This window comes from Saimiri boliviensis, chromosome 10, assembly GCF_048565385.1.
Source record: "Saimiri boliviensis isolate mSaiBol1 chromosome 10, mSaiBol1.pri, whole genome shotgun sequence".
Lineage (NCBI taxonomy): Eukaryota > Metazoa > Chordata > Mammalia > Primates > Cebidae > Saimiri > Saimiri boliviensis.
The window spans coordinates 88968354-88987391 of record NC_133458.1 but is presented as its reverse complement, the minus strand read 5'-3'; the positions used below and the strand labels follow the sequence as shown (position 1 = coordinate 88987391).

General features: G+C 37.8%; 1 protein-coding gene across 5 annotated transcripts in view; it reads left to right on the top strand.

Moving 5' to 3' along the window:
- The window catches only part of RAPGEF5 (Rap guanine nucleotide exchange factor 5), a 487242-nt gene that overhangs the window by 267880 nt on the left and 200324 nt on the right, over positions 1–19038 (top strand). For all 5 annotated transcript variants that reach the window (XM_074379608.1, XM_074379607.1, XM_074379606.1 and 2 more), the window contains exons 2-5: positions 7072–7122; positions 9155–9261; positions 14670–14791; positions 16252–16420. In XM_074379608.1, the coding sequence (XP_074235709.1) occupies positions 14740–14791; positions 16252–16420 (221 nt within the window). In that variant the 5' untranslated portion in view covers positions 7072–7122; positions 9155–9261; positions 14670–14739. The remainder of the gene's footprint in view (positions 1–7071; positions 7123–9154; positions 9262–14669; positions 14792–16251; positions 16421–19038) is intronic.

The window sequence follows — 19038 nt, the reverse complement described above, 5'->3', positions numbered from 1 at the left end:
TTAAAGACTTGGAATACTGTGAGCACTCAGGGAGAGTAAACTTAAAAATATATATTTGTTGTATTAAAAATATGGTGACAAGTAAGGAGGTGTTTTTGGGAGATTAATTTGTGTGTGAAGATGCTAGAGACCTGAGTGGGCAGGAAAGCTATTAGAGTCATTCTGTTGTGCAGCCTGAGAAGGTTATGCAGGGGCGATGCAGCTTTTAGCAAAGAAATAATTGCAGCATTTTGAGATAATGTTTGAATAATTTTTGAGACTACATTTGTGGGGAGGAAGAAGGTCATTATTCTTTTTTTAAAGAATCTTTTTATTTTGAGGTAATTTTAGACTTAAAAGTTGCAGAAGTAGTACAAAGGGAGTTCACTTATAAGCATCACTCAGCTTCTCCAAATGTTAACAATTCTGCATAACCACCAGCACAGTTGTCAAAACCAGCTCTGATCCACACGATTGACTGAAATACAGACGTCATTCACATTTGCCAGGCGTCCTGCTAAGGTCTGTATTCTAGTCCGGGATCACACAATGCCTTTAATTGTCTGGCACTTTTGCTCTCCTCCCATCTGGATAGCTCCTCAGTTCTTATTGGTCTCTGTTAACCTTGACAGTTTTAGCAAAGTACAGGCCAGTTATTTTGAGAAATGTCTGTCAATTTAATGTTGTTTGATATTTTGTCATTATATTCAGGTATGCATTTTGACAAAAATACCACAAAAGCACCTTTCTCAGTTCATCATATGAGGAGGCAGATGATGTCAACATGTCTCATGATAGGCGATAATTTTTATCATTTGTTTAAAGTGGTGTGAGCTAAGCTCCACTGTAAAGTTCTTATTTTTTTCCTCTGTATTTACTAAGTATTTCTGTGGGAGAGACTTTGATACTTATGCAAATATCCTGTGTCTCATTGTACTTTGGTCCACCAATGTTAGCATCTATTGATGACTCTTGCCTGCAACATTTATTACTATGGTGTTTGCCTAACGGTGGCTTTCTGTTTTCTTCTTTTTACTGCATTTAGTAATTAAAATAATCCCATAAGGAAAGGCTGTCCTTTCTTCCTGATCCTCATTCATTTATTTATCAATTACTTGTATCAGTATGGACTTGTGGTTATTCATTTTATGAATTATAATTCAATAATTTTATTCTTTATTTTGCTGCTTAAATCATCCCAGATTTGGTCAATGGGAGCTTCTTCACATTGGCTTCTATGGGGAGGGTCAGTCTTGGAGTCCAGTTATGACTGGTTGAGTTCTTGTTATTAAGAGTAGGGAATTCAGTGACAAGTGGAGATAAGAAAGCAGGCTAACTGAACCACTTTTCCTAAATCTTTAGTTACTTAATTCCCAAATTTTAAAGGTTTTTCTGTGATTGCATTAACCAGGGAAGTCAATTTTGCTAGACAAAACTATTCTCTTGTTTGTAAACACAACCCCAAAAAAATTTGTCCCAAGAACTGAGTAAAATCAAATTGATGAAACTTTGGAGTTTGTTTCTGTTTTATCTGTTGTGTATATTTTCCCTAGTGTTCTTGCTGATTTATTTCCCTAGCAGTGAAATGTTTACGAAATGTTTATAAGTATTCCTTGAACCCACTTTCATTTTCTACTTAGCTTTTAAGTACGGAAACATGTTTCTGCTGGAACAGAGCTCCTTAATAATGGGAAGTCAAAATTAAGTTTAATGCTGTGCACGCCATTAAGAGGGTAGACTCTTTCTAAAGGTATGTAGGTTCTATCCCAGTGTGTAGACATGGAGATACTTTAGCTTAGGGCTATGTCTAGGATGGGTTGTGTGGAAAACACATACCACATGAGCAAGTGCAGGATGGGATTTGCTGAACCAGTGAATTTTTGTTCTATACAGGCCACTTGGAGGTGCCCACACAGATCCCCATGCTGTTGGTAAATGACAGTACCTCTCCTTCATTCAGCAAGCCATATAAAGGAGGTGATGTCTGAGCAGTGCTCCAAGCCCCGTAGCTGAAGTGGATGAGGAGAGGTTCAATTTGCCATTCTCAATGACTTATTTTTAGTTCTCCTGAAACCTGGCTGCACCTTAGAACCACAAGAAAAATTTGAGAAAAGCCTGCTCAGGTCCTCCTCCTAGAGATTCTAATTCAGTATGTTTGGGGTGGGTCCTTAATACCCGTTTTATTTGTTTTTCTTCAGCTTACCAGATGGTTCTGTTTACATCCAGAGTTGAGAACCACTGGGTCTAGCAGATTCTATTTGTGACTTCTTACTGAAGTTAGATGCACTTATTTGTCACATTACTTTTTATTTTTTTAAAGACAGAGTCTTGCTTTGTCACCCAGGCTGGAGTGCAGTGGCGTGATGTTGGCTTACTGCAACTCCCACCTCCCAGGTTCAAGCACTTCTCCTGCCTCAGCCTCCCAAGTAGCTGGGATTACAGGGACCTACCACCATGACCAGCTAATTTTTGTATTTTTAGTAGAGACGGGATTTCACCATGTTGGCCAGGCTGGTCTTGAACTCCTGACCTCATGATCTGCCCGCCTCGGCCTCCCAAAGGGCTAGAATTGCAGGTGTGAGCTACCACATCTGGCCCTCATAACTTTTAAATTATCACATTCTATGTTAAGAGACATGTATGGGACGATAACTGCAGCTAGGTTGCAAACTTGGGCGGACTTCTTAACCTCTTTAATTTTGTCGTCTGCAAAATAGCACTAATTATAGTACCTACCTCATAGGTTTTCAAGTATTAAGTAATGTGATGCATGCGAAATATTTAGTATAGGCTGGGTGTGGTAGCTCACGCCTGTAATCGCAGCACCTTCGGAAGCTGAGGTGAGCAGTTTGCTTGAGCCCAGGGGTTTGAGACCAGCTTGGGCAATAGGGCAAAACCCTGTCTCTACAAAAAATACAAAAATCAGCTGGACATGGTGGTACATGCCTGTAGTCTTAGCTACTCTGGAGGTTGAGGTGGGAGGATCAGTTGAAACTGGGAGTTTGAGGCTGCAGTGAGCTGTGCTTGCACCGCTGTACTCCAGCTTGGATGACAGTGAAAGCCTGTCTAAAAAAAAAAAAAGAAAAGAAAAGAAAAAGAAAAAAACACCAAAAAAATCTCTGGCACACAGCAGAAACTCAGTTACTATTACTTAATAATGTTCAGCATGTTATCATAGAGTGACGTGAGCCACCGCACCTGACCCAGTATCCCCACTTTGATGACTGGGTAATTCTCAAGTTTATAATCTGGCTGGGATTCTGTCCTTTTAACCTTGATCAAGCTTTGGTTGAGATGTAAGTTTATTCGGGGCTTAAGAAGGGCCCACAAGTTCTTGTGTTAAGAATCTGTTGGGCAGCTTAATAGATCATAGCCTTTATTATTTTACTTTATAATCCCTCACCTAGTGCCTGCTAGTTATGCAGCTTTTGAGCTTCCTGAGTTTGTAAGAAGTTCAAGTGTACTTATTCCATCTTCATATCCTGCCTGATAACCCAGAATAGGAAAAGGGACAGTGGCTGAAGTTGGCAGAAAGTTGTATCATGAACTTAATTCTTGCATTATCAATACATTTGGGAGTTCTTGTTGGTTCATGTTAGTAAAAGGGCAGGTAGTACTTCTGTAGTGACTGAAGTGATTCAGTCCTTTTTCTTTATTTCTGTCACCCCTTAGTAGCCTAAGTACGTCAACTGAGTCTAAGGATAGGGTTAAGGCATCACCTTTAAAAACTGATGAAAACTGTGCCTCTTTTAAGGGCTAATGGAAAATATGCCTTAAGTCTATTACACTGTTTAGCAAGATATTTTTAGTAACTCTGGAATGAGTTCCATGCTTGCTTCAGAGTCAGCTTCATGAACTATTATACTTTAATATATACCTGACTTTAAAAAATGTAATATATGGTTGCTAACCAATTATTTTTTGAATTATGCCATTATTTTTTTCTGGAAGTCCATTTGTTAATATTGAAGGATTGCAATTTACTAATTCACATTTAAAATATGAGGTTTGCCTATAATCAGTTAGGGAACCATTTTCCAGGTTCATTAAAATGGAAAGGAGGAGAAATAAATTTGATTTAAAAATCTGTTTTCATTTGTGTTGTTAGTATTCTCATCTCTCTGGGATATATATGTCTTTCAGGAAAGAATCATTGCATCCAACTTAAGTAATTCTAGGAAATTGAAAATATAGAGGACAAAGGAATCATTGCTTTGGGCATTATATTTGGTGAGATTATGGTGGGCACCATTTAAGAGAAGATACCCTGCTGACCAGCCATCTAAGATTGCAGAGCAAATTGATAGGGAGATTAGGATGAAGAAAAAGAATTCATGGGCTTAATAGGTTCTTTAGATCCTATGCCTTCTGGCAAATCGGTTTTCTAAATTAGGGATGGTATCTTGTCCATGTTTGTGTTTCTGGAATTTCCCACAGTGCCTGGTGCTCAGCTGAGTAAGAGCTTCAAAAATGAAATGAATGGAAGTAAGTTGCCACAGGAGTGATGAGATGAACCCCAGGATGCCGAAAGGAAAAATAAAACCAAGGGATTCCAATATAGGATGAAAACAGCTGAGTAATTGTATATCAGGGAGAGAATGTTAAAATGGAAAGAGGAGGGTGTTTGCAAGGCCGTTTTTGGAGTATGCTTGCCAATAAATGCCGGGAGGGCAGATCTTGAGTGATTTACAGCAGCAGTTAAGATGGCCCATGGTGTTCCTCTGATAAAATTAAGTAACAGTTCTTTCCCAGTACCTGCTAAAAATGAGGTAATGGATGGAATATTCCCTGTGTTCTTTTTTTCTTAAACCTTTGGCCCTTGCTATTTTGGTTCAGTACTGAAAACTAACATAAAGTGGTCTCTACGGAAGTACAGTTACCGTAGTTGTTTTAAGTTTAGGGAGTCAGTGCTTGACTGAGCTCGGCAAAGCTCTCTGGCTCCCCATGCTCAGCTAACAAGTTTGAGAACCGCTGTCCTAGAGCATTAATGAAACAAAGCTCCCCTGGGACCAGTGAAGAGAGGGCTTCAAGGGAGTTCCTGACAGCCAGTCTGGGAATTGTGTCCTGTAAAAGGCAGTTATTATGTTGAGCTTGTTGAGTCGCTGAGGGCCAGTAGCTTATCTAATACTGCTATCTATTCAGTAAAGAAGAACCCCATTGCTTTATTTACTCACCTTACCTACTTTTTGAGACAAGCCATCCATGAGGGAGCTTTCTGTTAAGTGGAATTGTGTGAGTGTAACACGATTATGTAGACAGCCAGATTCCGGTTGGCAGCAGCCAGGAAGGGAAGTGGCTTTTCTTCTGTGAAAATGCACCTGCCCATTTTTTTTTTTAAACTAGATTATATAAACTATTTGCTTTTCTGAGCTGATTCAGGCAATTAGATGAGTAATAAACATTGTCATTTCTAGTCTGCCATAGTGATTTTAAAAGTCTACCTGTTTAGAGAAAAAAAAATAAATTGTGATTTAAAACAATTTTGAATTGTTCAGTATTTCAATAAGGGACTGCATTTCATAGGCTCAGGGTACATGAGGCATAGGTGGGGCTGATTGGGAGTACATTTGGACAAGAGTAGAAGGCTCGAATTAAAAATGGGCTCTCTACCTTATAAAATTTATTTTATTTGAATCAAGCTACTCATCTTTAACAGGGTATCAACTGGCATTTCTGGGTAAAGAGTTGATACATTTTATTTTAGTTTAGGAGAAGTGTGAAGGCCATGTGGCCTAGAGAAGGGGCAGAATGGAAACTCTCATTTTAGACTAAAGTTTAGTAGAAGGTTCAGATGCTGGAAAGTGAAGACTGGAGGGTATGTTTTGTACATTTAGCAAATTTTTCTATGACATGGAGGCGGCAGGCTGAAAAGCTATAGGATCTCAAAAGATAGCAAGCCTTAGAATAGAAATGTAAAGAGCTTTTAAACATAGGTTGGAAGTTCAATAAATGTTAGTTTCTCTGTTCTTTTTTTTATATTGCAATAGGAAATGATAATAGTTCTCTATTGTGCTTAAGCCTATGTGGGTGATGGTGCTGTTTCCTGGATCATTAGGCAGGAAAAATTAGCTCCTGCAATTCAAATCATTCAGCTAATACTTACTAAGTTCATACAGTTATAGAAATACCTAAATAAATGAGTAGAAATGTAAACATCTTTATGCACAATTGTGTGCTAGATGCCATAAAAGCAAAGCAGTATAAGCTCTCAGCACTCCCTCAAGGAGCTTATGGATTCCTTGGGGCAAATGCACATACAGAAAAACTGCAAACAATACCACAATGCTGAGCATCCAGGCACTGCAACTGAATAGTAGCAAAAACAGAGCTCCAAAGAGGAACACACTCCAGCAGGAGGAGATTCATGCAGGAGTCTACTGCACAAAACTGAACTTCAAGTCCGGTGGGATTCTGGGAATCATCAAGGAAGATGGAGGGCTTTTAACATGAAGACTGACGTGACTAAAGGCAGGGTTATGAGTGGCAGGTTCTTCTAACAAGTAGGTCTTGCTAAACTGAAGAAGCCTTGTTGGGAGTTGGAAAGAATATTGGAAATCTTAAGGCAGACTGTGGTGAGCCAGAGGATATGGATTAACTCAGATAAGCAATAGGGACCCTCTGTAAGTCAAAGGGGTGATTTAGGGAGATTTGCTTAGTTGAGATTTGAAGGATGGCCTGCAAGGGATTTGACTAGAGAGCAGAAAAATCCACTGGGAAGCTGAAGCAGGTATTTGGGTGTATAGTGATGAAGGCCTGAGTTAGAGTGAGGAAAAGGAAAGGAGAAATGGAATCCAAAACACATCAAGAATAAAGTGACTGATCTACGAAAATGCCAGTCTTCCTATTGTACTTCTGCTGGGAACCATTCAAGTGGACTATCCTGTCCTGTTATTACAAATGTTGACCAGATATATTTACGTTGAGTGAAAATAAGCATACTAAGACAGGAGGGACCATGATTTGAGATTCAAGCTCTTTTTTTTTTTTTTTTTTTAGCAGAGGCCTGCCCCTGCCACTATTGCTCATGTTTTCCTTTTTGGGTACAAAAGTTTATTTGGTTCTAACTATTTTTTTTTCTTTGTTTTAATATAGACTCTATCGAGAAGAATATCCAATCCGTACCTTGAACATACACCTTCGCAGGTATGTTTCTTTTCTCTTTTACTGCATTTTCTATAATAGTGATTGACAAATTCTGATGTGCAATTCTCAAATTATAGTTGTTCCCTTTGCTCCTGACCACACAGAGTTTTGCAGGGATGCTGCAGTCATCATATCACCTTCTCCACCAGGGATGACGCAGCAAAGTGTTTGAGATGCTCTGATCGTTGTCATGATGCATGATATTCACGAAATAGTGAAAAAATTATGTTCCCATCTTCCAGGTTCTTACATGAATGCATTATTAATGGGGCAGGGCATATATATATATAATATAAATATGATATAATATAAACATATCTATTGTTAAAAATCCTGTATTTTACCAATAACATATATTTTACACTGAGTTTTGTGTAAAAGGAGATTGACTTCCTCGTTGTTTATCATTGTGTTGCAGTACAGAATCAGTCAACAAAGGGTTGCATTTTTTAGGCTAATGGGAGACTGTGAGCTTTATGAGGGCTGAGACCTTTTCTACCTTCTTCACCACTGTATCCCAGCATCAGGAAGAGACCTGACACTTGACAGCTGCTCATTATGTGCTTTTTGAATGACTGAGTGAATGACCATTGTACACTGTCAGAACTAGTCAAGTGTCAGCTGACTCACACTGCTTCCTTGGTAATAATTTCTGTCATCTGGCTTGTTCAAGCTTTGTTTTTTGTTTTTAATAGTTTTAACATGTTAAAAAATATTTGCTTCCCTTCTTACTTCCTTACCAATTTGTGTTTAGGAGATGATATCAGGAAAATTAAAGAAGTAAAAAGATAGGATTGATGCTCCCAGTCAGGTCATAATCATTATATTATCAATTTGTTTGCCATGAGAGAAGTACATTTTGGCCAGGTACATTTGCTCACACCTGTAATTCCAGCTCTTTGGGAGGGCAAGGTGGGCAGATTGTGTGAGCCCAAAAGTTCAAGACCAGCCTGAGCAGCATAGGGAGATCTGTCACTTCAAAAGAACAAAAATACAAAATACAGATATTAGCTGTGCTTGATGGCTTGTGTCTGTGGTTTCAGCCACTCAAGAGGCTGAGGTGGGAGGATCGATTGAGCTTGGGAGGTCGAGGCTGCAGTGAGCCATGATCTTGCCACTGAACTCCAGCTTAGGTGACAGAGCAAGACCCTTCTGGAAATATATATATATATATATATATATATATATATATATATATATGGTACATAAAAAGTTTACCAAGAAAAAAGTAAAACGATGTAGGCATATACCCCTAATATATATCAATGTTCATTATCCTTATGAAGACAGCTAATTTTCATTTAGCCCCCTTTGCTTGTGAAACAACATTGTGCTTTGGAGAAAGGTGCTAGTTATAGAGAAGAAGGTAGTATTATAAAGTAGGACCTAGCCACCTCTAGATCTAAGAACTACCTTTCTTCATCCTCCAAGAATCGGAGACCCATATGGGGGAATTAGAAGATTAAAAGAAGAAGTTAAATGAAATTTTTATCTGATAGATGGAATCATGAAGTAGATGAAACCAGATACTTGGAATCGACTATGAACTCCGCAGCTGAATGAAGCTGAAGAGTAAAGCAGCCTGCTGTCAAATTGTGTCATGGTTTGAGATGTTCACTAGATAGGGAAGAAAATTATTTTTCCATCTTCTAAGACCTGTGTATGTTTGCATTCTCAATATGCAGACTTAATACATAATATAAATCCTTCAATTTGCTGTATTGGTATAAATATCGTATTTAAAAACAGTGGATGTTTTACACTGAAAATTTTGTATAAAAGAAAATTATTTATAATTGTAGTTAAATAAAGCAGGTTAGCATCTGGAGAGTAGTTATAGCTTAATAGTGCAAGTGGACCTGTAGCTAAAATAAAATAAGATAGTTATAGGCTTTATAGCTATCTTGGCTAAAATATGTCTCGGCCATGCAAACTTGGCTATGTATGATTTTATATATATAGTATGGTTTTGGTAGGTCACAAATTGTCACATTATTATTTTATATTTACAGTGACTGTCTTTTCCATTTAGATTTACGGAGAGAATTCTTCTTGTGCAGGAAGAGCACTGAGGAATATTATTTTCGTTCAAGCAGCTGACCTGATAAAGGACAGAGTGAACCTCAAGGGGTTTTACAGGTAGCACAGTTTTCTAACACCTTGTCAGAAATTCTCTGTGATAAAAAAAAAAAACCTGTGTTAAAATTGTAACTTTGATCAAAGAGAGGTAGACAATATTAGTAGTAGGAGGGTTTGTTTGTTTTATTAAAGAAACTGTTGGTGACTTTTCATTAAACTTATTTGTGCATTCGTTTGCAGTTAGATTCCAGTTCTGAGATTAGGGTACGGAATTTCCAACCGCAAGTGTGGATGAGCTCCTAATACAGTCTCCGCTCTGCTTCCTGAGATGTGATATATTGCAGGGGGTGAGGGAATGGTGCTACATTAGGTACTTTAATAAATATAGGTCCCCTCTTTAGGGACCTTATTGAGGCTCTGAAAGGGATGGCAGGTGTCCACCTTGACAGAGGTATGAGAGTAAACAGGTGGGTAAATGGCCAGTTTTAAAGTACAGCTGGACCAAGGCATGGTCACTTTGAAAACTTGATGCGCATGTTTTCATTTCATGGAACTGTTTAAAGAAAAAAACCAAAAGTAATTTATTAGCCTTTTGTTTTGCCACACCAAATGATGCCAAAACTATGAAAGAAAACAAAAAGAAAAACCACTACCATTTATCACTATTCTATTTCAAAGAAATGACCTGTAATACCCATCAAGAGTAGGAAGAATACTCAGAATTCATGACACTAAAAATGTAGGAAGTTCTCAGAGTAAAGGATGTTCCTTTATGTTAAATAAACTTAGCTTTGTGATAAATTCATTATAATATTCCTGTTTTTTTCTGTTTGCTGCAGATGGAAAAATTTTATCATGGCTTGGATTTTTGGGATAGTAATTCCCAGACTGTTGGAGTAAGACAACCTCCTTTGTACTGAGGCGTAATTTTGGTATAGTTAAATGCACAAATCTTAAGTGTACAACTTGAACTTTTATTTATTACACATCTGTGTAATCATTATCCATTTAGTCACTATTCAGATACAATGGATTTTCATACCTCAGAAAGTTTCTTTATGCCTCTTTTCAGTCAGTAACCATTTCCTGAAACCACTTTTTAACATCACAGACTTAACAGAATCTATATTTTTCTGAGCCATTAATTGAGCAAAGTGTGAAGTGTGGGGAGAAACCACAGTGAATTAACACTTTAAGCATATTTAATCAATCGCATTAGCATTTACATAGGTTTTGAAAACTATGCTACAGGCTAGACTTACCTATTCTGTTTACAAACAACGCTTTTGTGTGTATGGACTTGTGGAGCTTTCTAAAAAGCTCCAAGACCCACCCTTTTCCTCCCATTAGGGGTTCATAGCCCAAGATCTGAGAACCACAAGGTTAGAGCCCAGACCAAATAGGACAGGGAGTAAAAGGGCTGTGTTGGTTGGACGACTTCACATAGAAACTCACTTTAATAGAAATTCCATTTGACCCGGCAATCCCATTACTGGGTATATATCCAAAGGATTATAAATCATTCTGCTATAAGGACATATGCACACAAATGTTCATTGCAGCACAGTTTATAACAGCAAAGACCTGGAACCAACCCAAATGCCCATCGATGGTAGACTGTACAGGGAAAATGTGGCACATATACACCATGGAATATTATGCAGCCATCAAAATCGATGAGTTCGTGTCCTTTGTAGGGACATGGATGAACCTGGAAACCATCATTGTCAGCAAACTGACACAAGAACAGAAAATCAAACGTCTCATGTTCTCACTCATAGATGGGTGTTGAACAATGAGAACACATGGACACAGGGAGGGGAGCACTACACACTGGGGTCTGTTGGGGGGAAATAGGGAGGAACAGCAGGGGGTAGGGAGTTGGGGAGAGGTAGCATGGGGAGAAATGCCAGATATAGGTGATGGGGGGGAAGGCAGCAAATCACACTGCCACGTGTGTACCTGTGCAACAATCTTGCATGTTCCTCACATGTACCCCAAAACCTAAAATGCAATTTAAAAAATAGATAATGCCATCACCTCTAGAAACATCTGACTTCTCCTTTTTTAAAAAAAACTAAATTTATAGGTATAAGTCTTTGAGTATAGCCATGAGCAAGCTCACAGGATTCATTTTATTTACATCAGGCCATTTGTAAGGTCGATCCTTATTCTCATTTTTTTTCCCTTTATTGTTCCTCCATAGATAGAGATTGAAAAAGGATTGAGAGATGCACGTTAATCAGGTTCATGGAAAAAGAGCCATGTATCCAAATTAGAACAGGTTTAAGATTTGATGGGAAGAGAATGGGGGAGAGCATGTGTTTTCCTGTGATCTAGCCAGAACCAGCATTCTTTTGTAATCTAAGGACTGGTTAATATTCTGGGTTTAAACATGAAGTGCTCATGTGATTGCCTAGGGATGAATCATTTTCATTTGTCTGGTAGTAAATTGAGGTAAAGTATTCCCCATATACCACATGAGAACTCACTTTCAAAACTTTGAAATGTTTTTTATTCACTTTGTACTGTGGGAAGAATCACAGTTTCAGAGACTCTATTTCTTTTGCACAGTAAGTCACTAAATCCCATCACCTGATTTATATTTAAGATTTGTATCTGCATTACTCTGAATTAATTGCTAAAAATCTAACTAGAGACAGGAGGAGGCTAAGAGAAATCAAATGTTCAGCTTCAGAGACTGGGTAAATTCCTGTTTTGTTAAGCAGTCATAGGGGTTTTGAGTTAATCATTCCCATATCACAGCGTTGCTACCTAATATTGAAACTGGAGTTAGATCTGCATGTATTTGGAGCAGTTTCTGGATTGAGTACAAGACTGAAAATCACTGCGGGTAGGAACTGCTGTCTGTGTTTAGATTGCTCTGTTCCAACCAACTCTGTTTTCTTTCTCAGTGCTCTTCCCTACGTCCTGTAGATTTAGGTATTTTGACCAGATTGTTGTAGGCATGGGGACAAGGCATTAAATGCAGAGGCAATGCCGCCTCATTTTGAGTGAGCCCTTCCCAGTGAGAAGGGGAAGCTGGGAGATTGGATCTTTGTTGTCACCAGCATCACCTGAGAGCCTGTTAGGAATGCAGAATCTGGCAGGGTGTAGTGGCTCATGCCTGTAATCCCAGCACTTTGGGAGGCCAAGGGGGGGGGTCGATCACCTGAGGTTAGGAGTTCGAGACCAGCCTAGCCAACATGGGGAAACCCTGGCTCTACTAAACTACAAAAATTAGCTGAGCGTGGTGGCAGGTGCCTGTAGTCCCAGCTACTGGGAGGCTGAGTCAGGAGAATCACCTGAACCCGGGAAGCAGCGTTTGCAGTGAGCCAAAATCACACTGTTGCACTCAGACCTGGGCGACAACTCGGTCTCAAAAAAAAAAAGAAATGTGGAATCATAGGTGCCACCCAGTCTTACCGTATCAGAATTTATACTTTAACAAAACCGCCCAGGTGACTCCTAAGCAGAGTTTTGAGAAGCCCTGTTCTAAGAGGCTTCATCCTTATCACCTGTGAACAAACAAGCAGCTGTGTCCATCTGGCCACCTTTAGAGTTTGACAGTTTTGTTTGTTTAATAAATGTTTTATTGTGTGCTTTCATAGTCCAGGTAATGTCAGACACTCAGAGCAGGCTTAGGAGCTGCATTGTTTTGAGAATATGAATTAAGGTGATACAGTGTTTAATCCATGAGATAAAAGTGCTTTCAAAGCCCTGAGATGCTGGCTAATTGGCAGAGGTGTTAAGGAATTAGTTAATTAACTCTGAACCTTTAACATGAAAGGTATCCTATAGAATTAGAAGTTAATCTTGACTGTTTGGTCTAATTGCCTGTTTTGTTGCCATCTGTTTTCTCATTTTCTCTCAAAAAAAAAAATCCATATATTTCACCGTTAATCTTTATGAGGCCTTATGCTAACATGCCTCTGAACATGTCTAGAATTGGCCTAATTGCCTCAGAGTGTCTTTCAAATAGTGACACTTTACAAAATATATTCTAGCTTTTGATGAAAAGTTAGGATATTTGATCAAATATCTCAACAGAAAAGTTTACTACTTTATTTTTCTTCACCGCAGAAAATGTAGTACTCATGGCAGTTCATATTGTTGGTTATGGAGTGATTCTAGGGTATTTGTAACTATGCTAATCAAAAGAGACAGCAAAATAGGCAATAGTTTTCTACTTTAGGAATACAAATACGTGTTGGCATCTCTTGGTCCTTCAGTACTGCATATAAAGATAGTTATTATATGATACATTATTTTTAAAAAACATTTTGGCCAGATGCATGGCTCACACCTGTAATCCCAGCAGTTTGGGTGGCCAACGCGGGTGGATCACTTGAGCTCAGGAATTTGAGACCATCCTAGGCAACATGGCAAAACCCAGTCTCTACACAGAACAAACATTAGCCAGTGGAGAGTACCTGTATTCCCAGGTACTCAGGAGGCTTTGGTGAGAGGATCGCTCATCCAGCATGCAGAGCTTGACCCTGGGCGACAGAGCAAGACCCTGTCTCAAAAAAATATTTTTTCATGACCTTTTCTCATAAAGGAGGGTGAAATTTGATGAAATTTCTGCAAATGACAAAACATTTCAGAATTTTTTTTTGTTTTCCCATGAGGCTCATAAATATTTGAAAAATAGGTATGATGATACCACCTGTGATGCCCAGGTTATGACTTTTTAAAAAAATATAGTTGTATGTTTTAAGACAGATTACAAAGATAATTTTTGGTGCGTGGTTAGTGGAATCCAACACATACGGGTTTACAGTTAGGTGACCTAGGCTACTTAGCTAGTTATATTGATTATATTAAAAAGGTAAACAATCAAATTTATTGTTATTTGAGTAAATTTTAGTGTTCAGTCTTTGTTTGAAGAGTAGCAAACAAAACTCTATACCACTGACTGTGGTCCCAAATTTGTCTAACCTTGGAATTATTTTGTTCTCAAAAGGAATAGATAAAAAGCTATAAAAGGTTGAACCAAAGTTTATCACCACCAACTTGAGGTATGTAGTTTATCAAGGTAAAAGCATTATCTTTATTTAAAAGGCTGCTAAATTTATTCCTTCATTTTTCAAACAAATATATTTTGCGAACTTACTATGTATCATGGACTGTTCTAATTGTTGGGATTTAATAGTGAGTTTAATATAAAGTTCCTGCTCTCCTGAAAATTATTTGCTAGTGAGAGAAGCAGATACTGTTCATTTGTAAAGACGTTTACTTACTAAATGTTAGGCGATTTGATGAAAAAATAGAGGAGTATTTGACTAAGGAAGTGATATTTGAGCTTTAATCTGAAAGATGAATAAGAGGTATATGCCATTTATTCTTAGGTTGCTTGTTTAAAAAAAGCAAGCACATGAAAGATATTATTTGTCTTATTCATTTTTTTTTTTTTTGGCAAGTGAATGTCAGCAATATCTTACTGTGAATGGCTTTGCTTTTTTCAGGAGGAGCTGCGTTGGGTCAGAACTGGTAGACTGGCTTCTAGAACACTGTCCTTTTGTCCAGTGCAGATCTATGGCCATAGGAGTCTGGCAGCTCCTACTGGACATGGGAATTCTGTTACCAGGTTAGTATTATGTCTTGAAAGCACAGCATCATTATTTTATTAAGCTGTCAGATGAAAATACACTTGATTTTCTAGAGGATGTTACAGTCTGGATGGAAATATTTTTGAAGATAAGTATTTGTATTTTCTCTTATTTTCTAAGTGACAGGTCATCTTTTGATTCACTTATTTCTGTTACACTTCTTGTAAAAATTATTAGGTACTTGCTGATTCATAGACTAATAATACCTGTAAGAGTCCTTCCTCTACCTCCTTTCTTCTGAAATCAATATGCTGCTTACACACTTTTTCAAAATCAGTGACAGCTTTAATTGCTCTAAGTGTGTGATTTATCTTGTTGTACTTAGGATAGTCATCAGAAACTGATTTTATGAGTGGGATGTGTATGCCATTTTAATTGGCTAAGTAATCAAGAACACGTAGAGATATGACCTATGAAAATTAGCTGTTTAAACGGAACAGAAAATAGATGTTAACTGGGAACTAAAATAGGTGATGGATATCTCTTTTCTTAGTTGAGCCCAGAGAATTGAAGGATTAGAAACTGAGCAATCTGGATTCTTTATTTAGCTCAGTCTCTCAGCTGCTAGTTGGGCACTGAAAAGCCCTTTTTTCTTATTGGTAATAAATATCAAGGGCATACCCCTGGTCCTGTTGTGAAAGAATGGTATAGATAGGGACGTGGGTGTAATCTTCTTACCTAGTCAGTAATACCCAGCACCTAATACTCTAATTTATAAATTTGGTTAACTACCTTTGAGGAATGGAGCCATTATTAGCATACTTCATAGTTACAGGGTTTTGCTTAGCAAAACGTTTCGTACTAATGCTTTTTTAAAAAATCTCTAGCTCTTGATTCCTTTAAAACAGGGTTTCCCCACCTTGGTAGTATTGACATTTGGGTTAGATAATTCTTTGTTGTGAAGGGCTGTCCTGTGCATTATTGGATTTTTAGCAGCATCCCTTTATTCCCTCCAATACCAGTAGCACCCTGCCCAGTGAATGTGACAACCAAAAATGTCTAGACATTACCACACGTCCCCTGGGGGAGGCACAGTCACCCTTGGTGGAGAACCATTGATCTAAAACTTGCCATTGTGTTGTATGTGTGTATCACTAAAGTAGTTAAATGTACTAATTTGCTTTGGGACACTAAAAAAGATTTCTTCCCATCCTCCTTGAATTACTATTGATTTTATCTGCACCTGTCTCTGAAGCAGAAAAAATATATACATGTGAATATGCTGGCCAAAGCTTCGAGTAGTAAAAATAGACTAGCCAGTAGGTCCTTTCCAATTCAATGGGATTATAAACATAAACGAGCTTAGAATGTATAATTATAGTCTTAACCCTGATTTCTACCTAATAATTGTTAGGGCTTTCAGTTTATCATTTGAATTATTATTCTCTGAGTAATATCCTTTAAAAAACTGATCTGTACATTTTTTTGTTTCAAACAGTGGACCAGCACCTGTACTTTCAAGATACTTACGTTTTCTACCAGTTTTCCTCTGATGAATGTAGCTACTTGTACTGTGAATTTGAAAGAGAAGAAGAATGGCAAAATGGTGTCAAGCTTTTATTGCAACTTGTGCCTCTCATTCCTTCTAGAGCTGGCATCTGTGAACTGTAAGTAGATGCTCTCTTGTGCCATTGTATTCTTACACAGACAACATTTATCATGTTCAGGGACTATATTCTGCTCTTTAAGATCACTGTCTCATTTAAGAGGGAGTTACTATCCCCATTTTTCAGATGCACATTTTGAAAGATAAATTGTGGAAAATTAAATCCAGCTAATAAATAGCTGGTATTCAAATCCCAGAAGTCCATGCCTCACCAGCTGTACCATGCAGCTTCTAAATTATCATCGTTATATGGGTAGGTGATCTAAATCAGGATAAAACATATGATTGAGCTTAAGTTGAAATAAAATAATAACTCCATCCTGTTTGCTATCCAAGTCGTGACTTTCCTAAGAAAGAGCTCAACAGAATGTTTCTAAAAATAATCTAGAAGCAACATTTGGCAAATTAGAACACGTGAATCATTATCACATGAAGATACTGAATCACTATATGATTAAAATGAATTAAAATTAATTAGGGAAGGCTTGGGAACAGGACTTGAGTCATGATAAAAAAAAAAAAACATAATTCTAAAATAAGCGATCACCTTGGATAAACAAAGGCATGTCAGAATGAATTATGAGTTATGGATTCAAATTTCAGTTAAAAATTTTTACATATACAGAGCACTTCTGTTTCTAGAATACCTTCCCATATTGTTGACTCTTTCAGTTCTGGGATATTAGCAGACCCAACAGTAAGGTGTTTATGTCATAGATAAGAAAGTAGGTTCAGAGAGAAATACCTGTACAAACATAACAAGGGTAACTCTTACTAGTTAAAAAATGACGATTGTTGAGAAGGAGGCGGAGCAAGATGAGGGAATAGAAGGCTCCACTAATTGTTTCCCAGGCAAGGACACTAATTTAACAACTGTCTACACAGAAAAAAACACCCTCACAAGAACCAAAAATCTGCTGTGGCTCATGCCTGTAATCCCAGCACTTTGGGAGGCCAAGGTGGGTGGATCACAGTGTAAGGAATTCGAGACCAGCCTGACCAACATGGTGAAACCTCATCTCTACTAAAAATACAAAAATTAGCTGGACATGGTGGCACACCCCTGTATTCCCAGCTACTCAAAAGGCTGAGGCAGAATTGCTTTAACTCGGGAGGCAGAGGTTGAAGTAAGCTGAGATTGTGCCACTGCACTCCAGCCTGGGCGACAGAGCAAGAATCCATCTCAAAAAAAAAAAAAAAAATGTGGTGAGCATCTATAATACCTGGTTTTAGTTCCATATTGCTGAAAGGAGCACTGAAGAGATGGAAAAAACAGTCCTGAATCACTTACACAACCTCACCCCCACCATTTACACCAGCATTTACAATAGTCACAAATAAAATTAAATACCTAGGAACTAACCAAAGAAGTGAAAGATTTCTATAATGAAAATTGTAAAACACTGATGTAAATCGTAAAAATATTTTATGTTCATGGATTAGAGTAATCAATATTGTTAAAATGTTCACAGCAATCTACAGATTCAGTACAATCCCAATCAAAATACCAATGGCATTCTTTCCAGAAATACAAAAAAAAAAATCTTAAAAGTTTATGAGAAACCACAAAAGACCTGGACTAGCGAAGGCTACCCTAAGCAAAAACAACCCAACTGGAGAAATCACTTTATCTGACTTCAAAGTATGCTACAGAGCTATAGTAACCAAAACAGCATGGTAATTATATGAAAACAAACACATAGACCAGTGGAACAGAATAGAGAACCAAGAAACAAACCCACACACCTACAGTGAACTCATTTTCAACAAGGTGCCAAGACATACACTGGGGAAAACAGTCTCCTTAATAAATGGTGCTGGGAAAACTGGCTATCCATATGCAGAAGAATGAAACTTGACTCCTATTTCTTGCCATATATAAAAAAACTAATCAAAAAAGATTAAAGACTTTTAGAGCTGAAAGTATGGAACTACTAGATTGGAGGAAATTTTCAGAAAATTGATCTGGGTAAAAATTTCTTGAGCAACACTCAGCAAGCACAGGCAACCAATGCAATAATGGACAAATGAGATCATGTCAAGTTAAAAATCTTCCTGCACAGCAAGGATACAGTGAACAGAGTGAAGAGACAACTTACAGAATGGGAGAAAATATTTGCAAGTTATCTATCTGGCAAGGGATTAATAGCCATAATATATAAGGAAATCAACTCTATAGGAAAAAATCTAATGATCTGATTTAAAAATGGGCAAAAGATCTAAATAGACATTTCTCAAGAAAGGACATATAAATGACAAACAGGTTTATGAAAAGGTGCTTAACACCACTGATCATCGCAGAGATGCAAATCAAAACTACAGTGAGATATCATTTCACCCCAGTTAAAATGGCCTATATTCAAAAGACAGTGGCTTATGTTCAAAAGACAGCAATAACAAATGTTGGGGAGGGTGTGGAGAAAAGGGAACCCTTGGTCACTGTTGGTGGGAATGTAAATTAGTACAACCACTATGGAGAACAGTTTCTCAGAAAAGTAAAAATTGAACTACCATAGTATCCAACAATCCCACTGCTGGGTATATGCCTGAAAGAAAAGTTATATATCCAAAAGATACCTGCACTCCTATATTTATTGCACCACTGTCAACAATAGCTAA